At 41.9% G+C, this 21,401-nt stretch overlaps 1 protein-coding gene across 1 annotated transcript in view; it reads left to right on the top strand.

The window, feature by feature from the left end:
• The window catches only part of LOC131240366 (uncharacterized), a 100,204-nt gene that overhangs the window by 64,406 nt on the left and 14,397 nt on the right, over nt 1–21,401 (top strand). Inside the window, exons 15-18 of the mRNA XM_058238544.1 lie at nt 5,329–6,355; nt 6,433–6,668; nt 8,891–8,995; nt 10,473–12,080. Of these exons, the coding sequence (XP_058094527.1) occupies nt 5,329–6,355; nt 6,433–6,668; nt 8,891–8,995; nt 10,473–12,080 (2,976 nt within the window). The remainder of the gene's footprint in view (nt 1–5,328; nt 6,356–6,432; nt 6,669–8,890; nt 8,996–10,472; nt 12,081–21,401) is intronic.

Genomic DNA, 21,401 nt, shown 5'->3' with positions numbered 1-21,401 from the left:
CACCTCACCCTCTACCTCTACCCCGAATATTATGCACTCCAACGGTAGAGACTGGGCGGACTTGGGGCCCATCACCTTATTCTAGGACGATTCAATGGGGGATGTCATAGCCGCGGAACCTCTCCAGATGTGCTCCGAGATCCCTTATCAGCAACAGGAAGACATCTCATCCCCTCGTATGGTTGGAAAGAGCAAGGAGGAAATTTACGAAGAAATCCATGACAAAAAGTGGATTCGAGATGCAGTGGGATGTGTGGGCCGAGCGTTGGGAATCTTCCCGAAGATTACACAGGTCTCTTCCAATTCATTGAGAATAGGGGCAGACCCTTAACCCTCGGGGAAGCTCCCGGTCAAGCAGGTCTCCCGATCTGTTAGCAACAGAGAACTTCTCCGTCTCCAATCCTCTCCAACCTTGTCTGCCACATCCACAGCTCGTCGAGGGCGTAAGGGTACTCGGGGCAGCTCGATTCCCCAATGATTATCCTCTCCTGGAATGTTAGGGGAGTGGGCTCTAAGCAAAAACGGAGCCTGATTAAACGCTCTATTAGGAGAAAAAAGCCGGACGTCATCTGTCTTCAGGAAACTAAAGTCCCCTCTTTCTCTTCAGCCCTTCTGGCTACCCTTTGGGGTCCCACGGATGCTCGGTTCGTTTCCTTAGACGCAAAAGGGTCTTCGGGTGGCATCCTCATTGCCTGGAAGTCCTCTAAGTGGGACTTAGAGGCCTCTTTCACTGGTTCCTTCTTCAAAGCGGTTACTCTTCGAGATAAGTCCTCGTCTTTTAGTTGTATTATTGTCTCTGTTTATGGTCCTAACGATGACTCGTTAAGGTCTATCTTCTGGGATGAACTGACTGTCGTTAGGCAGTCCTTTTCAGGCCCCTGCTGCTATGTGGGTGACTTTAATGTCATTCGCTTTGTCGATGAACACTCTAGGAAGAGGCGTTCCACCCCGGCCATGCAAGCGTTTTCTGATTGGATTCAGGAGCGGGAGCTCGTTGACCTCCCTCTGGGGGGGTGCTAGATGCACTTGGTCAAACGGCAGAAAGTCGCAGATTCAGTCCAGGCTGGACAGATTCCTTCTCTCTTCGGATTGGATAGAGGAATTCCCCTCCGTCTCTCAATCGGCTCTGCCCAAATCGACTTCTGATCACTGCCCCATTCTCCTTTCGGTCCTCAATACTGATTGGGGCCCTAAGCCTTTCAAATTCAATTCTGCTTGGATCAACATCGCCGGTTTCAAACAAATGATAGCGGAATGGTGGGACTCGTTTCAAGTTACTGGTTTGCTGGTCATTGCCTGCTTTCCAAGTTGAGGCTGCTCAAGGAGAAGCTAAAAGTCTGGAAGACTGAAGTTCTAAGAAAGGCTTTTCGCTGAGTTGCAACGGTTAGATGCTGGGGTCGAGGGTGACTCTCTCTCATCAGATTTTTTATCTAAGTGCATCCAGATTATCCAATCCCTATCTTCCCGAGCCCTCGAGGACGAAGTCTCGTGGAAGATCAAATCGCGTGCGAAGTGGATATCTAAAGGAGATAAGAATACCAGATTCTTTCACAGAATTGCTTCCATGAAAGCCCAGGCGAAGGCCATTCATAGTATTATGGTGGATGACAGATTGACTAATGATCGACAAGAAATTTCGAAGCATGCGATTGATTATTTCTCCTCTCCTTTCTTCTGAAGGCTGGTCTAGACCACTCATGCATGGGACCCCTTTTTTCTCTCTCAGTGACTCGGAAGCCCTCTCTCTTGAACTGCCGTTCTCGGAAGAAGAGGCTAAATCGGCGCTTGCTGCTATGGAAGGCGACAAATCTCCCGGGCCTGATGGTTTTCCCATGTCTTTCTTTCAGCAGTTCTGGGACACTGTTAAATCTGATGTTATGAATTTCTTTTCCGAATTCCGTGTCAGAGGTAAGCTGTCTAAGGGGTTAGGAGCTTCCTTCATAGCCCTAATCCCTAAAACTCCAGGGGCTACCTCTTTCTCCCAATTCAGACCCATTAGCTTGATTGGCAGACCCTACAAAATTCTGGCGAAGATCCTATCTATCAGACTCTCCTCAGTCATAGGTAATTTGGTCTCCAAGTATCAAAACGCATTTATAAGGGGAAGACAGATCATCGACGAGGCCCTCATAGCTAACGAAGGTCTTCACTCCTGTCATTCTTCTGGAACGAAATCTGTCTTTTGTAAACTTGACATCGAGAAGGCTTACGATCATGTAGACTGGAGCTTTCTACATTACTTATTACTCCGAATGGGCTTTGGCGAGAAATGGAGAATGTGGATAAAGGCCTACATTGAATCGTCGCACTCCTCAGTTCTTATTAATGACACTCCTAAAGGTTTCTTCCCTAGCTCTAGGGGTCTTCGTCAAGGCGACCCCCTCTCTCCGCTGCTGTTTCTCCTCGTCGCAGAAGCTCTTTCAGCTGTTGCAAGTGGGCCAAAATCGTCGGCTGTTCAGGGGCATTTCGATGCCCGGCTTATCGTCTCCAATCTCCCATATTCAATTCGCAGATGACACGCTTATTATGATTGAAGCTGACCTCGATGCAATCTATAACCTGCTCATGACTCTTAGATGCTTCGAGGCAGTCTCGGGTCTTCATATCAATATGGCTAAATCCAAGATCTTTGGGGTCAATGTGCCAGGCTTTGATCTTCATCAATATGCTACTACTTTCGGCTGCTCAACCGCCTCCTTTCCAACGCAGTTCGTTGGTCTGCCGCTCGTTGTTGGGGCCCTGCCGACTTCGATGTGGGATAAGGTAGTCGACAAATTTCAGAAGACGCTGGCCACATGGAAATGCAGATATTTATCTATGGGAGGGAGGCTCACTTTAATCAAAGCCGCTTTATCCAACATCCCCACCTATTTCATGTCTCTCCTCATGTGCCCCCTTGCTGTCCTGTCCCGCATTGACAGGTTGAGAAGAGATTTCTTATGGTGCGGTAAAGACAATCAGCATCAGTTCCACCTGCTAGACTGGCAAGATGTTTGTAGGCATTTCCACGATGGAGGGGCTAGTGTCAAAAATTTGAAGGCCATGAATAAGGCCCTTTTGGGTAAGTGGACTTGGAGACTGGGTTCTGAGCAGGCAGCCTTATGGAATTCTATCATCAAAGGTAAATACGGATCTTCTCACGGTGGGTGGTGGACCAAGGATTCCACCTCCTATAGAGCCTCCCGTATCTGGAAAGGAATATTGCGTTCTAAATCCTACGTCGTTCAAAATTCAGCCTACCACCCGGGGAATGGGACAGCTATTCGGTTCTGGGAAGATCTCTGGCTTGGGGACAGTAAGCTTAAGGACCGCTTCCCCTCTATTCATCGCATTGCCGCTAATAAGGATAGTGTCATTGCCGACTTATTTTATCAATCCTCTTCCGGGATAGTGTGGGACATTAGATGTTTCAGAAGCCTTCATGACTGGGAGATTGCTGATTATGCTGCCTTGCTAGATCTTTTATCCACGGTTTCACCAATCCAATTTGAACAAGACAAACTTCTATGGCTTAGAGACAAATCTTCCTGTTTCACAGTTAAGTCTCTTTATGAAGCTCTCGCTCCCCCTCCCCCCGCTCTTCGGTTGGCTGCCCTTTTATCTAGAAATACCCCGTCCCTCCCAAGCTCCTTTGTTTCGGTTGGTTGGCGGCTAAAAATCGGATCCTCACTATAGACAATCTCAAGAAGAAAGGGATGCAACTGGTTAACATCTGTCTGTGCTGCATGGCCAGCGACGAAATAGTGGATCATCTCTTTGTCCACTGCCCCTTTGCTACTCAGATTCGCCAGGAGTTTTTCTCTCGATTTCATGTCAGCGGGTGCATCCCTGCTTCTGCTTCTTCTCTTTTGGCCTATTGGCATGGTTTTAGGTTGGGCAAGGCTAAATCCAAGCTGTGGAAGATGGCAATCCTGGCCATCTGGTGGGCGATTTGGAAAGAAAGGAACGACAGATGCTTCAACAACTCTCAATCGTCCTCGCTTGTCATGGGTTCAAGGGCTAAATCTTTGATTATTGAGTGGGCAACCAATGTTTCTTCTCTTAAGGACTGTAGTCTTCTTTTTCTTGGCTAGTAAAGTCGGCTTCTGCTACCTCAGCAATTGTCCTTTGTTTTGTTTTTCCTTCTCGTTTTAATATATTCTCTCGTTACTTTTAAAAAATAAAATAAAATAAAATAATAGTGTCATTGGTGAACTGTAAGTGAGAAATTGGAGAACTGCTTCCGTCAACCTTGAAGCCACAGAGATGACCCACCTCCTGCCAATTTTCCAACATTCTGCCCAGAGCTTCATCCATGACCACAAATAGGAATGGGGTTCCCCTTATCCTTCAAAAAATGAGGGTGATCCTGTTACCCACTGTCTTATTTAATTGTCCTTATCTATGGATACAATGGCACTGCCTTCCTCATTATCAGCAGTGACTGTTTTACCCCTTTCCTACTGCTTCTTCCTTAATTACTGATGCCTCTTTGGTGCATGTTTCGAAAGAGGACTCCAAAGATTGTTGGTAGTGCTTAATTAGGCTCAGGAAACCATCATGTGGTACAGGTATGCATATGCTACATACTGAAAGAACCTGGTGCTCATGTAGGATTTGTTTTCTAAAATGTGTTTATATCTTAAAACGTGATGTAAGTATCACATCCGCACTGCACAGTACTGCCTACAATACTAGGGTTCCCTTGATTTGCCTGTTTTACCAAACCAGTTTATGAATGAACCACTTAAGGTATGGATGTCCCTGGTGCAAGGTACATGTGTTTTGGTGAACGCGGCACCCAAGTGATAGTTTCCTGTTAGGTTAGAGCTTTTCTGTATTTTGTGGGTAATTGCTTTGCTTCATTCATGTTCCCTTCTAATAAATTCAGCATTACTAAAAATATTTTAGCTTTGAATGCCTATAAAGAAAACTTATTTCAGCTTTGAATGTTTTGATTGCTTCTTGTTCTTATTTTTGCATCTTTCATGTTCCCTTCTGATAGATTCAGCATTACTAAAAGTATTTTGGCTTCGAGTGCCAATGAAGAAACGTTATTTCAGCTTTGAATGTTTTGGTTGCTCCTAATTCTTATTTTATTTCAGCTTTGAATGTTTTGATTGCTTCTTGTTCTTATTTTGTGTCTTTCATGTTCCCTTCTAATAAATTCAGCACTACGAAAAGTATTTCGGCTTCGAGTGCCAATAAAGAAAAGTTATTTCAGCTTTGAATGTTTTGGCTGCTTCTAGTTCTTATTTTTGCTGTTGTGGCTACATTGTGCAGATATTTCCTTTTTATGTTCATTCATGATGTGTTATTTAAGTCTTTTTAATTTTTTTTATATGACAGTCCATTGGTGGATCGGGACGGAATTCTATTGGGGATATTTTGGATGATTATATGCGTCAAAGATTTGGTCCTGATTCCTATGAAAGAATTGATAGTGGATTGGTCTCATCAAGGAGACAAGCTGCCTTAAGCATGTTCAATAATAAGGAGAGAGGGAGGTTTGTGTTTCTAATTGAAAATCGTGCTTGCCATCCAAGCATTAAACTTTCATCAGTGGATACCATTATCATCTTTGATAGCGATTGGAACCCATCGAATGATTTAAGGGCACTGCAGAAGATCAACTTTGATTCACAGTTTAAACAGTTAAAAGTCTTTAGGCTATATTCGTCTTATACTGTGGAAGAAAAAGTTCTGATTTTCGCGAAGCAAGATGTGACGTTTGACAGCAATATACAAAATATAAACCGTAGTACTAGTCACATGCTGCTCATTTGGGGTGCTGCCTACCTATTTAATAGGCTTGACGAGTTTCATCATGGTCATAGGCCATGCTTAGGCTCAAACACCTCCTCTGAGCAGTCACTCTTGAATGATGTAGTGTCAGAGCTGTTGGCTCAACTACCACATGAGGTTAAAAACAATGATACAAGCAACTGCTCGATCATTTTAAAAGCAAAACAGAGCGGAGCAGCCTATTCTAGAAATATTTCTTTGCTAGGTGAGTTGGAGTTGCAGTTGACAGATGAAGAGCAACCTCATGCCTTTTGGAAAAAATTACTCGAAGGTAGGATTCCTAAGTGGAGATATCTGACTGGTTCATCTCAGAGGGCCCGAAAAAGAGTTCAATATTTTGATGATTTACCAGAGAAACCAGGAGCAGGCAATGATGAAGTTAGGAAGAAGCGAAAGAAAGTGGCCTCCCTTGACTCACTTTCTCCCCAGCCTTGGGTGGAAGACCAAAGAAAAGAAGTTGCCTCCGGTGAGGAAACTAGACCAGCTGATGTTTCTACTACCTCTAATCAATCATGTTTTATTTCTCTAAAGAAATCACAAAATTGTCCAAGTGAATTAAATAAGGAATCAGGTACTGATAGGATTTGATTGAGCTTTTCAGTTCTTGACTGGTTTTGTTTTTCTCAAGTCTTCTTAAATTCTATGCAGGAGCATCTGGATCTCAAACTGATTATGGATCACACTATTTGTCAAGATCACTGCCTAATATGAATCATCCAGCTCATGGTTCACGGATTCCTCCTGTGAGTCCCAAAATTGTAGAATCACCTGAAGTTAATATGGTTGAATCTGAGGGAAGAAGAAAGTTACGTGATGAACAAAAAAGCCTTCATTTCTTATTGAAGCCAGAGATATCGAAACTATGTGAAACTCTGCAACTTCCAGTAAGCATCTCTCACATTTCCATGTCAGAAGCATTCTTTTTCTTTGTAAACTTTCAATGTCATTTATTTTTGTCAGTGTTTCTGTTCTTTATCTGCCAATTTGTTTCCTTCTGTTTCTTATGTATCCTTTTCTTTTGAAGGATATTGGATGCCAAAGATGGATATATTCCAACACTCAACAAATGAATACCCCATAATGTCAAGAACCAACCACTTCTTAGCATTCCCCTCAGATCCAAACTAGTGAACACATAGTTCATTAGTGATGCAGTCCAGGAGTGGGCCCCACAATCTACTTGATCAGTAAAATGGACCCACTAATTGTTTGATTAATAAATTGGCACATATGGTCCACGTGGTTGGAATATTACATTATTTAGTAGCTTTTTTAGAGAGAGAAAAAAAAACATTCTTTAGCAGGTGGGAATTCTAGAATGGCATAACAACAATTCTTGTGACTCAAGTAACATAATTATGAAGGATTAGATAACAAATCCTTGTTTTTGTAACACTTAAAAAAAAAAATCTTTTTGTTACTTATTTTTCATGTCACCTTTTTTGGGTTCTTTATGTGTCCAAATGGCACAAAACCGGTCCTGTCTGAAAGCCTATATTGTGCCTTCAGATGAGCTCATGATCATGCAATTCTGACATGATTTGAGTGGATTGTAGCCAGTTTGTGTTGTTGAACTGATGATAGGATTTAGGGTACCTTTTAAAAAAGCATGATAGGATTTAGGGATATTTTTGTCATTATTACTATTTTAATAAAATAGTCTGTTGGGATTAGATTTAATGAATGGCTGGGATTGGACTTGGGTTCCAAACCTACATAGATGAATTTGTAGATGTTGTGAGTGGGGAATATTTGTTGAATAAAAAAGGTTTTCTTTGTTAATCTCGCATTTGGATTAATTTTGGGTGCGATCGTCTGATTGATAACAACAAATCAGGCACTGGTCATTGGTAACGACAAAAAGAAAGAGAACTTCAAGTGCTGCTTCAAATCTTGTCAGATTTCTTTCTGCTTGAGTATTTCTGGTGCCCTATTTTCTGGGATTGTACTCTTAAAGAATCAAGTATTAGTTCAAAAAGAAAACATATGTTATTAAGTTGGTCTGATTTGAGGTCAAAGTTAAACACAGTTCATGAGAACTGTTTGGTTAGGGGAGAGCGCAACCTATTACAGCATCAGGTCGCATTTGGGACATGAAAGGAAAAAAAGTTGTGCTTTTGCTTTATTATTTACCTGAAAATTTGTGGGTCAAGTGGTCTGCCTGTACCACCAATTGAAAAGAACCAAATGAAGTAGTAAAATAGGATTCTAAATCATTAGTCTTATATATTTATATAATATAAACAAAAATAACCAATTTTGCCTTGTAACGATGTGCCATCTGGTTCCAAGTGTAGGAAAGGGGCAGCAAGTAGGCATCTGATCTTTGAATTTATACTGAGCAATCATTAGATAGTTGACTCCAAATAACTGGGACAAGGCTCTGATGATGATATAAAATGAACAGAGAGGCTCATTCAAATGCGAGGAGACGACCAATCAACTGTCTAAAAATTGATTCCAGTCAATTTAAAATATTCCATTGCATTAGTATAGATAAACTATACTTTTTTTAAAAAGAAAGTATAGATAAACTATACTAATCAACCCTACTTTAAAACTAGTATAAATGATGAACTACACAGGATCCTAAGCAATCAGGCATGTGAAGAAGTCGTAGAATGGTAACTGCACTTCCATTTCATCACCCTTCATTCCATATAAGAAAACTGATTTTTAAAACCATTAAAAATCATGAATCCCGTAGCTTTTAAACTGTTCATAGTAATTCATGTCTGATTTTAGTCAAATGGGATGCAAGTTTAATCATGAATCATCTTCCATGGGATTTATATTGAATTATTCAATTTGAAACGTAAGTGGCAGGACTTCCTGAATACTTAATTCTTGTTCATTTCTGTTTCTCCAGAAGTATGTAAGCACCTTTTCTATTCTGTGCAGTGATTTTCCTGATGTGTTTAAAGTTCATTCTTGTTCATTTTTTGTCTGATGTTTGCAGGTCATATCATATGCCAAAGATAATGCTTATTAATTTTATTATTTTTATCATGAATTGGTTGGCTCTGTGGGATATGTAATTTCTGATGATGTTTTTAGCGACTTCTAAGAAATAAATGCTGACTGAAACATTTGACTTCAATTACAGGAGGATGTCAAGCATATGGCTAGAAGGTTTCTTGAATATATAATGAATAATCATCGCGTTATTAGAGAACCAGAGACCATATTAAAGGCTTTTCAGATATCTCTGGTAAGAATCTTGCATCCTTCTCCATTTTCATGTTCAACAATCCGACTGATCTAGTGACATGCTTGGCTTTTTGGATGTTTCAATTTAATCACCTGAACCTATTAAAAAGATATTGGATCTAGTTATCTTTCGAAAAAAAAAAACTTGCGGGTTTGTTGGACCATGGTTTGAATTTACCCAATTCACTTGTATTTTACTAAAGGGTCATGAGAATGTTAGCAACATCCCCAAAGTTTTTTAATGGCACACATGGTGACCTATCATCACTCCGATCCTTCATAAAACTAGAAGCAAGCTAAGGTGCAAGAATCACACCGATCGGATGATCCTAACCCTTTGAATAGGGCCAATCGTTGACAATCATCTGTTGTCTACAGACCATCAATCACATGGTTAGAATCATCAATTCAAAGTGTTACTTTAGAATCATAAGAAATACAAAGTGGGATCTTTCTACTAGATGTTTCAAGATGATGATTGGACCTATTTTGTTTCTCCAGTTAAGCTTGACTGTCCATTTTCATGCTATTGATCGGAAGCTTAGGATCATCTGGTTGTCATGATTTTTGCACTGCTCCGTTTGTATGAATGGAATGGTTTGGATCAACAGTAGGTTACCTTGTGTGCCATTTAAAAGCTATGGGGAAGGTGGGGATGTGTCAAAACCTGTACTAAATATCTGGGCAAGCAAGCAATGCTTGAAAAGCTGTTTCGTGCTAGTGTGCACATATGTTTGTCAGCTGAAAAGCAGGATTTTCATTATCAACTTGGAGCCGAAAGGAAGGGTGTGTCTATCATATTGGTGGTTTTGAATGTCAGTTACCCTTTTATAGTGCTCCAGTTTTAAGAATCTGCTAATTTAGATGCGTGGAACTGCTTATTTGGCATGTTTTTTGAAATGTGTGAGAGGATGACCTTCACATCAGAAACAAATAAAGCTAAAGTAACTTCTTCTTGCTGATAATGTTCAATTCTTAAGAATGCTCGGAACCTTTGTTACCATTCTTTTCCAAAACAATGTCATGAACCTAGTGACTTCACAAAAATACGATACAAAATAAAAAAGAAGAAAAAAATAGAACCTAGTAACATTTTCATCGTCTCACTTTTAATTGCATCCATTAATTCTAGTTTTACACTTTAAGACAATGGTACAAGTTTTGTTGTTGTTAGTAGTGAAATCGAGGGATTTTTTTTTTTTTTTTTTTTCTTCTCAGAAATTTTAGATTGGTTAGAAACTATTTGGTTACATTTTTGTTGTTTCCTAAAAGTCCTGGGTAGCTGTGTTCTTTTTGTTACTACAAACTCTTTCTAATTCTTAAATTTGTTGGTGGGAGCCCTATTTGCATCGACAATCATCTTTTAAAAAAAAATAAAAAAATAAAAATTATTTGCATGGATAAACTGAGATCTTATAGTCATCTTTCTGTGAATCTGCATACATGGCATAATAAATGTTTCCTTTTGCAATTTTCAGTGTTGGGCGGCAGCTTCTTTCTTGAAACACAAGGTGGATCACAAGGAATCACTTGCACTTGTAAAACAGCTGTTGAAGTTTGAGTGCAAGGAGGAGGAGGCTGAACAGGTTTATATGAAATTAAGGAAGCTGAAGAAAAAGATTTTACCGCAAATGAGTTCAGGGAAATCCAACATGTCAAATTCTCAAGGCCAGTCTTCTACACCAAGAAATGATGATGTTGCAAGACATCCATTTCATACTAAGACTTTGGGATCTATGGCTTCTCATCAGAAAGGGGTGGAAGGAGAGGCACACGCGATATCTCCAAGTAGTAACTTATTCAAGCAACAACTCTCTGTTGAGGAGGCACCTTACCACGAGCTAGGCAATGCAGGGATTAATGAACAATATCGTAATATGCACCCTCCTCACCTTGGTGAAAACGGGTCCCAGGGAACTGAATTTACCAAGAAATGTATTAGGCGAATTGAGAAAGTTTGTGGCATGAGGACCAAGGAGATCCTATCGAAGCAACAAGAAGAAATTGCAGAATTCAAGAAATTTTGGGACATGGAAAGGGAAAAGCTGAATAAAGCACGCTTGTTGGAATCAGATCATGTTCGTGCTATGCATAAAGGTCATTCAGTTAAGTCAGACAAACTGAAGAAAATAGATGATAATTTTGCGAGAGAAATGGATAAACTTTCAAAGTGCATGGATTATTACCAGAGAATCCTTGTAGAAATGCAGCGGGAGGCAAGGAATCGGGAGAAGCGGATAAAGGCCCGCTGGTTGGAAGATGCAAAATCAGGAAGGTTGTCAGAGTCTTTCTTTAATCTTCCGTTGTCTGAATCAGGATTGAGGCTGAAGAGAATGGAGACCTGGCAACGAAGCATGGTTCGTGATGGTTCAGGTAAGTTGATGTCTGGTCCGTCTTCAGTGCGACATAATGTTAATGATGTTGTATCGGAACCAGTGAAATTGGCAGCGGTGAGTAGAATATCAGCCGAAGCTCCAGTGGTATTGACAGCTTTGAGCGGAATGTCAGCTGAAGCTCCTGTGATAGTTCAGAACGAAGTGGCAGGGAGAATGCCTCCTCAGAATGAAGTAGCAGGGAGTATGCCTCCAGGAACAATAACACTTGCTGAGCACTCCAGTAGCATGAATGTAGTTAGCAATGGCATTGACAGTGGCAGGGATGACAATGTTGCCTTGGAAGGAGGAGAGGCTACCACTGTCCAGCAGCACTGTAGGGCATACGATTCTAATGGTGCACATTCGGTATCTTCCCCTCAGCTGTGTCAGGCTGAATTACCTTATTTAGATCAGCCTTGCACAAGTCCTGACCATGATAATTCTGATGGTGGAGTCGTGCAGCACAGTAGGGTGTACAATTCTGTTGATGCATGTCCGATATCTTCCCAACATAGTCGGGGTGAGCTCCTTCCTTTAGATCAGCCTCAAGTGAGTCCAGGCCATGACAATTCTGGTGCTGCTGGAGTTAGTGCAGATAATTATGATTTTGCAAATTTAATAGCTTCTCCCCAGCAGAATCGGATAGAGTTGCCTTCTTTAGATCATTCCAGCATGAGTCCTGGCCATCCTAATTCGTGGCCATCTTATCAGGTACACCTTTTCAGCATAATTTGCAAATTTTGATCACACATTTTCTGTTAAAGAAATGCTTGCTATGGTATCTACCAAAAATTGTTATTTTGAAGTATCAGGGTATAGAAGCTGGAAATGTTGCTCATACTTGTGTGATGCAGGACATGAAATTAAATATGACATGCAAGAGTTCAAGCTTTAGATTATATAAATTCTAAACAATCACAATTCCACATCCTACATACGATCAAATATTCAAAAAGGGGAATCTATGGCGGTCCAAGCCTAGACAAGTTTAGGGCTGGACCAAATAAAATTATAAACCAAACAAGCCCAAAAGAGTGTAAGATTCATCCATTCTTGCAAAGGATTGTTCCCCAATTCAAGAGATTCACCATGTTTCACTTTGGGGAAAATCTAGGGTTTGCAAAATTGGGGATAATTGGGATTTGAGATTCTTTAGGGTTAAGGACCTGAATTTAAGGCTAAAGAGGAGGAAAATAGAGGAAAGGTAGAACCCGAGATGAGCCACGTGCGTGGACAGCGGCTGACCTTGGGCGCACGTGCGTGACCACTCGTCCGCACGTGTGTGGGGCCCACAAAGTCGGAAAGCGACTCCTGAGCTAGGATCGGCCAGGGTAGGACTGCCTCCATGCCAAATTTCGTGTCGATCCGATGCATGGTTTGTGCATGATACTCCGTCGAAGTTTCAACCCCTCCGACGGGCCAGAATCTGAAAATCTGTTGTAGAAGATAACTTGGGTACGAGAAAGGGTGAATCTGAAGATGGAAGGGATGTAGAAGATGATGGATGTGGGGTGTAAAAAAGTGGGGATGATTTGGGATGGTTGTGGCTTCGCACCACGGTCGTTAGCCCTTCGAGGAAGGGAGAGTTTCGCACCCAATTCGATTCTTCAACCCAAAGAGATAGAGAAGAAGAAAAATGCAGAATTTTTATTCATAAACTTCATTGAAAATACTTACATGGGGTTGCTTATTTATAAGAAAACTCTAAACCCCAAAAGACAATTTTACCCTTGTGTCATGTGCACACACTAATACTTAAAGCTGAAGTAAGTAAAATAATAACTAATTTACGTAATCAAAGCCGTTCATGATGTTTCTAATAACGAGAATAATCAAAACTCAAAATCCTAGATCATCTAAGGTTGTGGGCCACGATCATGAGATCCGATGGTAGAATCTATATGATGATTGGGTCCACTCCAATGCTCCATATCATAGCCCCTAACTGTGAGGCCCTCCAAAAATGTTGTCGTCGATCTAGATCGAAAGTGGGGCCATTCTTGAATATGTGTAGGGTGGGGGGCCGGTGGCGTGCCTATATTGTCCCCATCAACTCTCCCCGGCTGTGAAGGTTTCGCTACTGGTGAAACAACACTCCTGAATCTCTCTAAGATGTCTGGATCAAGTCTCTGAAGCTCCTCAGTGAGCCACGTACTGTTCGAAACTGGGCGTGACTTCCATTTGACAAGGAACTTTTAAAAGCCGCCATCCAACGTCGATACTATCTGATGGTCTAGAATATCATCTATCTCTTCTCTGGGTATGGGAAGGGTATGTATGTGTGGTAGAGGCAGGGAAGATGGGTCGGGAAGGGGCCATGAATCAAGGAAAAGGTCTGGAGAATCAGGATGGTTAGGTGCAAGGTTGGATAATGTATCAGTGGTCCCCTGAAATGCAACTAGATCCTCCACATTGAATGTGGAACTAATTCCCATGGAAGGTGGAAGATCTACCACGTACGCATTGGGACCGTTTCGTTTTATAATTTTGAATGGTCCAGCGCTACGCGCGTGTAATTTCGGAACGGCTCCCTGAGAGTACCACTTTGGCCTGATGTGGACCATCACAGAGTCCCCTACATTGAATTCCTTGAATCGTTTTTGTTGGTTTGCAGAAATTTTGTAATGTTCATTACTAGTATTGATCTTTCACCTGATTTCTTGATGCAATGAATGAATATGATGTGCAAAGGACTCTACGGACTCTGATGGCCTATGGTACATGGACATAGGGACAAGATCAATAGGCTTTATAGGTTTATAACCAGTAACGACTTCAAAAGGACTTAAACCTGTGGATCTATTGACAGAACTATTGTATGCAAACTCGGCGATAGGTAGTGTAGTGTCCCAGGTCCTGGTATGCTCTCCCACTAAACAGCTGAGCAAATTTCCTAGGCTCATATTGACCACCTCAGTCTGACCATCGGTCCGAGGATGGTAGGTAGAAGAAAATTGGAGCCTAGTACTCATCATATGCCATAGTGTCTTCTAAAAATAACTCATGAATCGCACGTCACGGTCAGACACTATGGTTTTGGGTAACCTATGAAGCTTGACAACCTCACTAAAGAACAACTTGATAACGTGAGATGCGTCAGAGGTCTTCGAACAAGGGATGAAGTTGGCCATTTTAGAAAAACGGTCCACGACAACAAATATGGAATTGTGTTTCCGAATAGTCTTGGGGAGCCTAAGCACGAAGTCCATACTGATGTCCTACTAAGGGGCGAATGGAACTGACAAAGGTGTGTATAGCCCCGTATTCTGCTTTGCCAGTTGACAAGTTTGACACTACCCTATAATTTTGGCCACGTCTTGCTTGAGGCTTGGCCAATAGAATCTATCCTCCACTAGGGCAATGGTCTTGTCTCGACCAAAATGACCGGCGACCCCCTGAATGTAACTCCCAGACAAGAAAATCGCGGAGGGAGGTGCGAGGTATGCACAAATGGTCACTCCTAAACAAATATTTGTCCAATATCAAATACTTACTGCTAGCTCTTGACAGACTCTCTAACAACGATGGGTAAACAACTCTAAAATCTAGGCACTCAGAATAATCATCTTTGACACGCTCGAGCCTTGTGACTTCGACACTTATGGAATTAAGTAACGTGACTCGACGACTCAATGCGTCGGCAGGCTTATTCTCTACAGCGGCCTTGTGCTTAACCACAAAAGTATACTCTTGAAGGAACTGGACCCACTTGGCGTGCCTAGGGTTTAAATTCTTCTGAGAGTTTAGGTATCTCAAGGCCTTGTGATCTGAGAACAAGATGAGTTCTTGCGGCAATGGATAATGACGCCAGTGGCGCAACGATTGCACTACCGCATAGAATTCTTTGTCATAGGTGGAGTATGTTTGCTTCGCTTCATTCAGTTTCTCACTAAAGAAGGCGATAGGGTGCCCTTCCTGACTAAGTACTCTTCTTATACCCACTCTTGACGCGTCGTATGCGACTTCAAAAACTTTCGAAAAATCCGGAGGTTGCGTGACTGGAGCCTCAGTCATCTTAGCATTTATCTAGTTGAAGGCCTTCGTCCATTGGAACTCTCCTGTTTTTTATGCAATCCGTGACGGGAGCCATAATGGAACTGAAGCCTCGAATGAACCGCCTATAGAAGGTGGCCAAGCGATGAAAGCTGCACACCTCGTGAATATTGCGAGGTTCGGGCCAATTGATAATGGCTTTGACCTTCTCGGGATCCGCCAACACACCCTCACCTGACACAATAAAACCTAAGAAGATGACACTACTAGATATAAACGCACACTTCTTTAGGTTGGCGTACAATTTTTCGGTTCTAAGGATCCCACAAACTTGTCTTAAATGGTTGAGGTGTTGTTCCTTGGTCATGCTAAAAATCAGGATATCATCAAAGTAGATGACTAGGAACTTCCCTATAAAGGGCCTCAACACTTGGGTCATCACATGCATGAAGGTAGTTGGGGCATTAGTTAGCCCAAAAGGCATGACTAGCCACTCGTATCTCCCATCCTTTGTCTTGAAGGCCATCTTCCACTCGTTGCCAGGGCATACACGGGTTTGGTGATAACCACATTTGAGGTTAATTTTTGAGAAGATAGTAGCATTGACCATGATATCCAACATGTCATCAAGACGCGGTATGGGAAACCGATACTTGATTTTGATTTTGTTGATGACCCTACTATTAACACACATCCTTCATGTGCCATCATTCTTAGGTGTAAGAAAGGCGGGCACAGCACACGGGTTCATGCTCTCTCGAATGAAACCCTTTTACAGGCGCTCATCAACCTGCCTTTTCAATTCTACATGCTCCTTTGGGTTTATTTTGTAATGAGGGAGGTTTGGTAGAGTCGTCCCAGAGACTAAATCAATGACGTGCTATATATCTCTCATAGGGGGGAAGATCATCCGGTAGATCATCAGGAAAGACATCACGAAACTCATCCACTACTGGATGACCTCAGTGGGTAACTCTACACTAGCCTCCGGTGCACTCTCCCTAACCACAAGGGTGTATACCATTGAGTCCGACTCAATCTCTTGCTCAAAGTCTTTGGCATTTAGAATATGGAGGATTAGATGTGGACTTCGATTCCTTTAATTCTTTTGAATCGCTCACACCACTCTTTGTGGTGGACTCCTTTCCAGTTGTGTTCTTCGGTGGATGTGGATTTAACTTAACTTTCTTTCTCTTAAACCAGAATGTACACACATTCGAATGACAAAATATGGTGACATCCCTGTCATAGAGCCAGGGCCTACCTAAAATGATATGACCAACGTCCATGGGAACAACATCGCACCAGAGTGTCTTTATATGATCAAAACTAGATAGGAACAAGATAATGGTGCGAGACTGGAATGGAAGTCTCATCAACTTAAGACACTCTATAGGGTTAGAGATGGGCTTCAAGCTTCAAGCCCAAATGGCTCACAGTTCCAGTGGACGCCACATTAGTACAACTACCATTATCCACGATCCTCTTGCAACACGTATCACCACATTTTGCGTAGGTATAGAAGATCGTGTTGTGGCACCAATTGTCAGTATTCTTTGCTTGTACAAAGGCGCAACGAACAACTGCAAGTGTTGCAATCTCTTGCACTCCCTCTTCCTCATCACTAGGGGTCTCCACTGGCTTGTATTCTTTCTCCTCACTGTCACTTTCTGGGGGCATTACTTCTACTTGCCCATCAATAAGGAACGCCTTAGTGCCCGCTTTCGTGCCACACTGGTGAGTAAAATGACCAAACCCCTGACATCTAAAACACCTAATTGCATCGCTTTTACGCGAGCTAGACCCAACAACTCCTTTATCTTTATCATCCTTCGGCCTAGACCGAGAATTACTGAAAGTCTTGTATTGATATCCAGTGCTAGGCTTAGCCCTAGAAGGGTTGGCCTTAACGCCAGAATCACGGGACTCAAACCGCCTTCCCATAGATGCCTTGAGGTATTGCTCGACCTCCAACACTACTTGATACATCTGTTCAAGACTGTCTATGTCTTTGGCGAACAACTCTTTCCTAATGTCAGGATGGAGGCCTGTCTTAAATCGAGTAAGATTGAGTACATGATCTTCCTCAACCTCACACCGGGTCAAGTATTCTGCGAACTTCTCAATGTATTCAGCCACACTCATGGAACCTTGTCGAAGAGACTGCCAATCTTCAACCAACCTCAAATGATAAGAGAACAGGTAGTGCTTCTCCTTTAGAATTTCTTTCATTTCTCCCCAATGGACTATTGGGGGCTCCCTCAACCTTTCTCTCTTTCGCTCCACAGTAGCCCAAAACCTCTTTACTTGGCCCATAAGCTTCATCTTGGCAAATCAGACTTGACGAGCATCCGATATGTCGTAGTACTTAAAATAGTAGTCCATGTCCGCCAACCAGTCTAGAAAAGCTTTAAGGTCCAAGCGACCATTAAACTTAGGGGCCTCTACTCTAACTCCCTTGAGGAGTTGCGCATTTGGGTCATAATGATCATGACGCTCATCGCGGGGTGGGCGCACGGGTGCGCGCCCATGACCATTTCCTTGGCCATCCTCATTCCCTTGTCTATCCCCTTGACCACCTGCCTGAGGTTGGGCATCTTCCTCAATGGCGGGGTTTGCCTGGGTGGAGGTTTTTAGTTGGGTAATGCACATATTAAGCTGATCCAAGTGTTGGTCAATACGTTGTTCGAAACACCTACCCAAAGACTCAAACTGCCGGGTTATGTTGTTCACGGAGTCTTGCAATTGCTCCATGTTTAGTGTAGGGTGCAAACCAAAACCACGACCAGTATGTGTGGGCATACAACCACTCACTCAACTCAAAGACCCTCTAATGCAACTATATGTGTCTAAATGAGACTAAATGATCCTATATGACTCTATATGAAGTAAATTACACAACGCTACTAAAATTCCAGCAATATAACTGTCCAAATAATTTGTTAACAGAAAATTCAGCCATGAAATTTGTGGATTTTCTGACAACAGAAAATTCAGCAGCCCATATTGTGAATTATGGGTCCTAAACGATCCTATATGAGAAGACTTGATGCATAATAGACATAAATAAACTGAACCATAAATATGCAATGCATTCCCCTATAAAAAACCTAAGCTCTAATACCAAATTTGATGCAGGACATGAAATTAAATATGACATGCAAGAGTTCAAGCTTTAGATTATACCAATTCTAAACAATCACAAAATTTCACATCCTACATATGATCAAATATTCAAAAAGGGGAATCTATTGCGGTCCAAGCCTACACAAGTTTAGGGCTAGATCAAATAAAATTATAAATCAAACAAGCCCAAAGGAGTTTAAGATTCATCCATTCTTGCATAGGATTGTTCTCTAATTCAAGAGATTCACCATGTTTCACTTTGGGGAAAATCTAGGGTTTGCAAAATTGGGGATAATTGGGATTTGGGATTCTTTAGGGTTAAGGACCTGGATTTAGGGCTAAAGAGGAGGAAAATAGAGGAAGGGTAGAACCCGAGATGAGCCACGTGCGTGGATAGCGGCTGACCCTGGGTGCACGTGCGTGACCACTCATCCGCACATGTGTGGGGCCCACAAAGTCGGAAAGCGACTCCTAGGCTAGGATATGCCAGGTTAGGACTGCCTCCATGCCAAATTTCATGTCGATCTGATGCACGATTTGTGCATGGTACTCCGCTGAAGTTTCAGCCCCTCTAACGTATCGGAATTTGAAAATCTGCTGTAGAAGATAACTTGGGTACGAGAAAGGGTGAATCTGAAGATGGGAGGGATGTAGAAGATGATGGATGTTGGGTGTAAAGAAGTGGAGATGATTTGAGATGGTTGTGGCTTCGCACCACGGTAGTTAGCCCTTCGAGGAAGGGAGGATTTCACACCCAATTCGATTTTTCAACCCAAAGAGATAGAGAAGAAAAACGCAGAATTTTTATTCATAAACATCATTGAAAATGCCTACATGGGGTTGCTTATTTATAAGAAAACCCTAAACCCCAAAAGACAATTTTACCCTTGCACTATGTGCGCACACTAATACTTAAAGCGGAAGTAAATACAATAATAACTAATGTACATAATCAAAGCTGTTCATGATGTTTCTAATAACGAGAATAGTCAGAACTCAAAATTCTAGATCATCTAAGGTTGTGGGCCACGATCATGAGATCCGATGGTAGAATCTATATGATGATCGGGTCCACTCCAATGCTTCATAGTACAACCCCTAACTGTGAGGCCCTCCAAAAATGTCGTTGTCAATCTAGATCGAAAATGGGGCTCTCCTCCTCCTTGAATATGTGCGTAGGGTGGGGGGTGGGGGCGTGCGCATGATGTCCCCATCATTGTGGAGGGCCTGGTTGGTTCTGATTTATCTCTCCGAATGTGGTTCCATATGTATTCTTTTTGAAAAGCTTATTCGTTGTCCAGTTTTTTGAGTTTTTGGTTACTTAATTGAGTGTTTCGACTTTCTAGTACGCGAGAATCCTACAAAAAATATACTTACAAAAAATATACTAACTTCTCTTGGAAAAATGTTGTTTTCACTTTCAGGAACGTTTAGTTTTTTTTAAGCTCTTTTGAGAAGATAATTGAAATTTATTAAAAGAAAGTCAAATAAGATTTCTCTATACAAAGAGCCAAATGGCTAACCCCCATTCTTGCCAACATGTCGGCAATTATGTTTTCCTCTTGTTTAATCTGGAGGCAATATCCTGGATTTAATTAAAACAAAACTAAGATCCCATGGCCCAACACCCTTCTTTGATGCCCAAGCAAAAACATTTGTAGGTTGCCATCCACTATCACCAGGTGAAAAAGGTCCTTCAAAAATTCCTCAAGGCTTCCCCAAGGGCCTTATCCTTCACAGCAACCTCTATGAGGGGGTCCCAAAAAATCCATGTGAATGACACACGTGCTGTTCCCTGCCATGCCACCTGGCCCAGGTTGTGGAGGGAGGAGCCATCGAAATTTGACCAACACTGCCTGATGGTAGGACAAGATTGCTGGACCCTTTTTTTTTTCCCTTCATCATTTCCAATTCCTTTGAAAATTGGTCATAGACACTGGTGTTATATGATTGAATCAAACTAGGATTTAATTAGACTGAATACGTACCCCTTGTGGATGACCCAATCCTCCAAATGTTGTCACAAAATTGATGCTCACTCTGCTTGCAACAGAAAATAAAATGAAGGGGAGGGATAAATGTGGAATCACACCACAAAGAAAACACTACAGAATCATGCTAAAGGAATCTGGACGACCACTAGATTCTACAGGAACTTCTCTCCTCTCATATGATCCCATCATGGGAAGCTGAAGAAGATTACTTCATTCAATCATTCAAATAATCAAGCATTTTAGTTCACACCTATGGTTTTGATGGCCTGTTTATGGGTTCAACTGGAAGGGTAGAAGGATCTAGAAAGAAGTCTCTAGATCCTTCCTTTGATATCTATTGGACAACCTAGCACTTATCTACCCCTAAAATTTTCTGTAAAAGATAATGAAGAACTAAATAAAGAGTTTGAATCCCCACTATACTTATATACCAATTGTATGGGCTGCTTTAGTGTACAATCTGTACAAACCCCTCAGCTAGATTATATGGTTTGTATATAGCGCCTATAACGTTGTATGGTTGTGGGAGTGTCAATGGGTAGCTGGATCAGTGGGTACCCAAGGCGACTCGTATGTGCCCATATTTTGGGCTGATTTAATAAATTGGGTCTGATTGGGTACCTGCAACCTGAACCCTTGGACCTAATCAGACGATGATCAATAGGTACTGTTTTGGACTTCTATGGAATGAACGGGTGACCCCTCTTGGTTTAAAGAACTTGCTCTTGAGTTGTTCTTCTGCTTCAATGGTAGTTGATGATGAAGGCCCAGTTAAATTGGTTTGGCTATCATGAAGTCTAAGGTCTTCACTTGATCTTCCATGTCACTAGGAATTTTTAATCTGTCTGATTTGATAACCACAGCGACGTGCTTGGCGTGTCCATCTCAACTTGAAGATACCCATGACTTGCTTCTCTTT

The sequence above is a fragment of the Magnolia sinica genome, chromosome 3 (genome assembly GCF_029962835.1).
Source record: "Magnolia sinica isolate HGM2019 chromosome 3, MsV1, whole genome shotgun sequence".
Taxonomy (NCBI): Eukaryota; Viridiplantae; Streptophyta; class Magnoliopsida; order Magnoliales; family Magnoliaceae; genus Magnolia; species Magnolia sinica.
Note: the sequence above shows the minus strand (reverse complement) of the source record. Positions and strands in the feature narration are given on the sequence as shown.